This window comes from Aegilops tauschii, chromosome 7 (assembly GCF_002575655.3).
Source record: "Aegilops tauschii subsp. strangulata cultivar AL8/78 chromosome 7, Aet v6.0, whole genome shotgun sequence".
Classification (NCBI taxonomy): Eukaryota; Viridiplantae; Streptophyta; class Magnoliopsida; order Poales; family Poaceae; genus Aegilops; species Aegilops tauschii.
This window is the reverse complement of record NC_053041.3, coordinates 123,756,467-123,762,539: the sequence shown is the minus strand read 5'-3', so window position 1 is coordinate 123,762,539 and position 6,073 is coordinate 123,756,467. Positions and strand designations below refer to the sequence as shown.

The window sequence follows — 6,073 nt, the reverse complement described above, 5'->3', positions numbered from 1 at the left end:
TCAAGGATCTCCGGCTGCCGCACCTCCGTGGATGGCCTCTTCTCTGCCGAGAGCCGCGGCAGCCCGTGTATTCATCATAGATTAAAATCACGGGAGAAACGATTTCGCGGCGGCCTCTCCCAGCAGCTATAGCGGCCGCCACAGCGGGCAATCGCGGCAAATAGCGGAAATTTTTCTGGTGGGGGAGATGATTCTGGAGGGATTTGTTGATTGTTGAGCCATTTATAGGGATATGTGAAGGATTTCGCGGCAGCAGCCATAGCGTAGCGGCGAGGCTCCCGGGCAGCTATAGCGCAACTATCGCGGCTATTTCGCGGGCTATTTTAATCTATGGTATTCATACTCAGTGCAAACGCGTTGGCAACAAAATGTTCTATTTGAACAAGAGATGATGCGTGGGACACTATTAGGAACCTGAAAAAATGACAAATTTTCTTTTCCTAAAAGAACACAAGAGGGATATATTTAGGGACTGTCTATTTGACATTCGACTATTTTTCAATTTGACAACATTCAAATTTCATAGCAAATGAACAGATGACACCTGTATGTCCCAAAAAACCCTCCCACCAGCCACTTTATTTTCTGTATTTCGGCAAAAACGGGTCGGGCATAACCCTGCCCCGGTTTCCAGTAAACCAGCCCCACCAAACCCTCCCTAGACCACAGCTAACAGCTGGCCACAACTTCCCTGCTTGCCATCAACTTGCTACGCACGGAAAAGGAAGGGAAACCCCTCTCCACCCCTCCTACATAACACCATAAATCTCAGCATAAATTTCACTGTAATCTCAACAGTAGAGAAAACTTAATACTCTGCAAATAGTTGATCAGTAGCAGTAGAAAAAACTTGCATAGTTGAAGAAATTACACTGAAACAACACCTTATGCCTGAAATGACAATACACAGGACAGTAGCAAAACCATGCCAACTTACACTGAAAATCAGGGTATTGCCTAAAATGGTAACAGACCTACAGTGTAACTGCCGATGAATTACAGTGAAATTTGTCAACTTACACTGAAACTACCTATGGAATAAACTGCAATACAACAGTAATTACAGTGTAAATCCCATAGTAATTATAGTAATTCGAGTGTTAAAGTGTACAGGGTAAAAATACAAAACGAATTACAATGTAAAATTGCCAATCAATTACAGAGGGAAATGGGGAAATGGAATGTAACACAATTTTTACACTAGCAGAAACTTTCCGAATTATACTGTAATTCATCGGCAAATGGGGAAACCCCCCTAGAGATTACAGTAATTACTGTGTAAATCATTTGGACTGTTCTAGAGATTACAGGAATTATACTGTAATTCCTTTGGACTATACAAATGTTTGTTGTACTAACACTGACATTTCTTTTCCAAAATATGCAGATGGGGAGCATGACAAGGATAATAACAGAAGACGAACTACTGTCAATGTCACATGAAGATCTCATCCTAAATGTAAGTACCAATAAACGTCAAAAACTTATAAGAAAAAGCTGAGTACATCAAAAACAAAATCTAACACACAAAAACACTGCAGGAATCATTTTCTTTTATTGCGCTCCTACACTCAGACATTATATACAAGGTAAGAAAAAATTCTTACAAAAACAGTACTACTTTTACAGCTTCTTGGAAAAGAAATGGGTTTCATTTGTTGTGATATTACAGCAAGAACTATATTTTATGAGCATGTTTCTTACAGGTACATTCAGCAAATGGAGGTGCATCGAGTAACAGAACTCATAACAGCAACAACACATCAGTCCATTCGACAGTAAGTGACAAAAATTTGGATAAACTATCATGATCTGACAAAAATAAGAGAGCTACTTACAGCTTCAGTACTATTCTGCAGACATTCGACGAAATGGAAACTGAAACTGCACCAACCGAAGAAGGTGCAACAGAAGAAAACCCCTAGCATGCAGACCCTTTTGGCACCATAAATGTGGAACAGGTAAAAGACCAAAATTCACTAACAAGATACATACATAGAAGTTGAAAACTAGTAAGAAATAAAATACTGAAGCAAATTGCTATGAATGCAGGTGGCTGAAGATGATGACCCCAGTTCAGCAGCAACAAGAGAAAACAATAGTTGCCAGAACAATGAAGAAACAAAAATACCAGAATCAGAGCACTCACATGAACAAGATGACAATGAATACCTCGATGAAGAAGACATTGAGAGATTCCTGCAAAATGAGCAAAAGGCTGCATCAGAGGGCAATCTAACTAGTAATTGACAAATGGAGGTGCATCGAGTAACAGACTGCATCAGAGAGCAAGAGGCTGCATCACATGAATGATGTACTAAAAAACAGTAAATAATAAAATGAATAAGCTAATAGTGAACGAGAGCATCATGGCAAGAGGAAGAGGACTAACCACATTTCTTCTACGAACAGATGATAACTTCCTCTTCAGTGATTTTCCTTTCTGAAAAAACATAAAGCCAAAAGTCACCTCAACAAGAGAAAATAACAAACAAACATAAAACAGCAAGAACAAGAAAAAAGAAGCAGATAACCAACTTGATTAACATAGAACTTGAAAAGAGCTTTGTCAAAGGCTCCTTCATCACCAGAAAGAAAGAAAATATAAACCGATTACATAAAATCAAAAAGAAAATATAACTAGAAAAAATAAGAGAAAAATAACTACCGTAGACATTGGATATGATCCATCTTCCGCAAAGTCATTAGGCACGAATGGTTCACGAATAGAATCTGCACTCTCAAAAGATGACATTAACGGAACATCCTGGTGAGAGACTTTCTGAAGCTTTCCCATAAATCTAAACCTGAAAATTACAGAGCTAAAGCATGAACATTACACTACAAAAAATAGGCGCAAAAATATATTATAAAAACATAAACTAAGCAAGATGATTACGGAATAAAACTACATTAAAACTACACTGAAAAAGGGGTAACTTTCCTCCCAGAATTGTTGTGTAATCATGACATACTAGATAGTGATTCTAGTGCATAATACACTGTAAAATCGGGGCATATACACTGTAAAATACATGAGTAGTTGGGCTAAAATTACTGTGTAAATGCTAGGACAAATTACACAGTGATTCCATGGCATAATACACTGAAAAATCTTGCATATCTCAGGACACTGTAAATCAAAGATTTACACTGGAACTAGGGGGAAAACTACACAGTACTGTTACGACAAATTACACTGTAATTGGATGATAAATTACACAGTAATTCTGGAGCATTTGGAAGTATTACACTGTAAATTACACAGTACTACTAGGACATGTTACACAGTAATTACAAACATGGGCATGAGAATTGCACTGTAATATGGGAGTATAACACTGTAAATTACACAGTCGTAAAACATGGGCATGAGAATTACACAGTAATTACAAAAAAAAATATGGGAGAATTACACTGTAAAAGCAGGGACAGTAGTTACACTGAAATTATGAGGGGTAAGATCCACAGTAATTTTGAGCTACAAATACAAAGAGATCCACTTGCACGACTAAAAATACACTGTTGAAATTACTAGGATTGTGAAGTAAAATTACTGAAATTACACTGTTATTTACAGTGTAAGTACACCGATACTACAGTGCCATTACATAGTTAGTACACTGATATTACAGTGCAAGTAACAAAGTAAATACACTGATATTAGACTGTAAATACACTGATATTACAGTGTACTTACATAGTTAGTACACTCATATAACATTGCAAGTTACAAGGTAAGTACACTGACATTAGACTACAAAATAAACTAATAATACAGTGAAAGGAAACTGAAATTCGACTGGAAATATCAGTGGAAAACACCAGTCTAGGGGGGGGGGGGGTAAAAACACTGAAATAGAAGCATCAAATTCAGTGAGATTACTTTAACACATTCAGACACACCTCAGCTACCAGGGGAAATCACGACCAGCCACCTACAACTATCATCTAACAGCAATAATACAGTGAAGGGGTATTACAGTGTAACTTTGGGGATGTACAGTGAAGAAGCACAAGATAACAATACATGCAGCACACCAACATAATACAGTGAACTTCAGAAATACATTACAAATATGCATCGGGCATGAAACTGCAGCAAATGAAAACTAGGGGAAAATACAGTCTAAGTCAGAGATACAACACATAGAAATTCAGAACCACACTGTGATGAAGGCAGTGCTACTACACATGCACAGTGAAGAACAGGGAGTATTACAGTCTAGAACAAGGGAATCTACAGCAGGTAGAAAATATGGGGATGAAATAATTCTTGTCTACAAGGACACATTAATCCCAAAAGCATAATTACACTGAAAATATGGGATGAAATACACAGTAATTACACTGGAACTACAACAGTAGCAAGGGATTACAGTGTAAATAATCGTAATTCTTGCGGATTACACTGGAAACAGGACCCTGGAATTAACACTACTTGTAGATTACACTGAAATTTCGAGAAAAAATACACAGTAATTCTAGGTCAAATTACACAGTAATTGTAGAGCTCAAACTACGGGATAAATTACACAGTAATTCTAGAGCTCAAACTACCGGGATACATTACACAGTAACTGTAGATTGAATTACACTGGAAAACAGGACACAATAATTATTGGGCAAAAAATACTAGAGATTTGACCTAGCGAATTGCACTGAAACTACAACAGTAAATCTAGAGTGAAATGGGGCAAAATACTAGTGCTTTCACTGATACACTGAAACTGGGGCAAAAACCACAGTAAAACTAGAGTGAATTACACTGAAAATGGGGCAAAAGAAAACAGAAGCACTAAAACTACAGGAACAGAAAATGGGGCAACAAACACAGAAATAATACTGTGAATTACACTGAAAATGAGGCAAAATACACAGTAAATATAGAGTGAGTTACATTGAAAGTATGGGCTGAATTACACAGTGACTAGTGCAAATTCATAGTATATGACATTCAAAACTACAGGGATTACAGTCAGTCTGGGGCAAAAAATGCAGTAAGTCTACGGTACATAACACTGAAACTAGGGGGATATACAGTAACACTAAACCTGCAGTTCAATCACCCAGGACTTAAAAGCACATACAGACACTCACAGGCCATAGAGGACATGCGCATTGCATCTAGCACAGCCCACATGAGGAACCTAACCACACCTAAAGCTACCAACACACCAAAGGACGAACCCTAGAAGCTACGCACCGAGAAATGAACAAAAAAACACGCGCTCGAGAGGGAAATTGAGAGACCAACAAACAGCAGGAGGGGGGAATCGAAGAGGAAGGAGAGAGAAATCAAGCTCCACTGGTGGGGGATCTCGGAATCGACATGAACAACAAGGAATCGCTCTGCTGCCCCGAGCGCCTCTTCCTCTCTCTGCCTCGCTATCTCCTCACTCCCTTATCTCTACAGTGCCGCACAAATGAAAGAGAAAAACGATGCCGAAAATTCAAAAAGGACAAAAACCAGGAGAGGGAGGGGCGACCCGGCGGACGGTAACGGGCTGGACAAAAAACCCGAACCCGACAAAGGAAAACAAGCCCGAAAACGAGACAGCCAAGCACGAATCTCCGCGCAACAGCGGACGGACAGCGATTTGAATGTTGGCGAATTGAATAACAGTCGAGTGTAAAATAGCAAATCCGTATATTTATCTTTTGCTATTTTTGCACATGACACAAATTGCCATATTTTTTCGCTATAGCTAATGGTGACTCCCCTACCGCGTATTTTTTCGCTATAGCTAATGGGAGGCGCGGACTCTGCACGATTGATAGTGTGTTGATCAACGACATTATAGAGCTACGGACCAGGATCTTATTATGTCTCATGTGGTGGATTTTTTTCTCCTCCGTCCTTTCGGCTAAACCCGAATCGGGCTTCTTGATCGCTTCCTCCCTTTGGGATGATTCTCGGAGAATTACCAGCAAGGAGAACGAGGCCCTGCTCACTCCTTTATCTGAGGATGAGATCCTAGAGGTCATCCACTCGGCCAACACCAACTCAGCCTCGGGTCCTGATGGCTTTTCTATTCCCTCCTTCTGGAAATTCTGGCCTTAGTTGCGTACC

The 6,073-nt window shown here is 39.3% G+C and overlaps 1 protein-coding gene across 5 annotated transcripts; it reads right to left on the bottom strand.

Annotated features, from left to right (window-relative positions):
* Nucleotides 1-430: 430 nt before the first annotated feature.
* On the bottom strand, nt 431-5,441 carry LOC109779219 (uncharacterized). Of its 5 annotated transcripts, XM_020337824.4 has the most exons (5): nt 2,669-5,440; nt 2,393-2,443; nt 2,150-2,199; nt 1,839-1,935; nt 431-749 (listed from the first exon to the last, which is right to left on the bottom strand). In XM_020337824.4, exons 1-5 carry the CDS (start codon nt 2,795-2,797, stop codon nt 702-704), a joined length of 375 nt encoding a protein of 124 aa, XP_020193413.1. In that variant the 5' UTR covers nt 2,798-5,440; the 3' UTR covers nt 431-701. The 5 variants fall into 5 exon arrangements, 2 of the variants coding, with proteins under 2 accessions (XP_020193413.1, XP_020193414.1); XR_012189088.1 differs by adding an exon at nt 2,539-2,579 and having other exon boundaries at nt 431-2,199; nt 2,669-5,441; XM_020337825.4 differs by lacking the exon at nt 1,839-1,935.
* Nucleotides 5,442-6,073: the final 632 nt, after the last annotated feature.

Coding starts and splice junctions, on each gene's coding strand:
- LOC109779219 (XM_020337824.4), bottom strand. CDS start 2,797: ATGGGAAAGCTTCAGAAAGTCTCTCACCAGGATGTTCCGTTAATGTCA. Junction 2,444..2,668: donor GATCATATCCAATGTCTACG/GTAGTTATTTTT, acceptor ATGTTTTTTCAG/AAAGGAAAATCACTGAAGAG. Junction 2,200..2,392: donor CTGTTCGTAGAAGAAATGTG/GTTAGTCCTCTT, acceptor CTCATTTTGCAG/GAATCTCTCAATGTCTTCTT.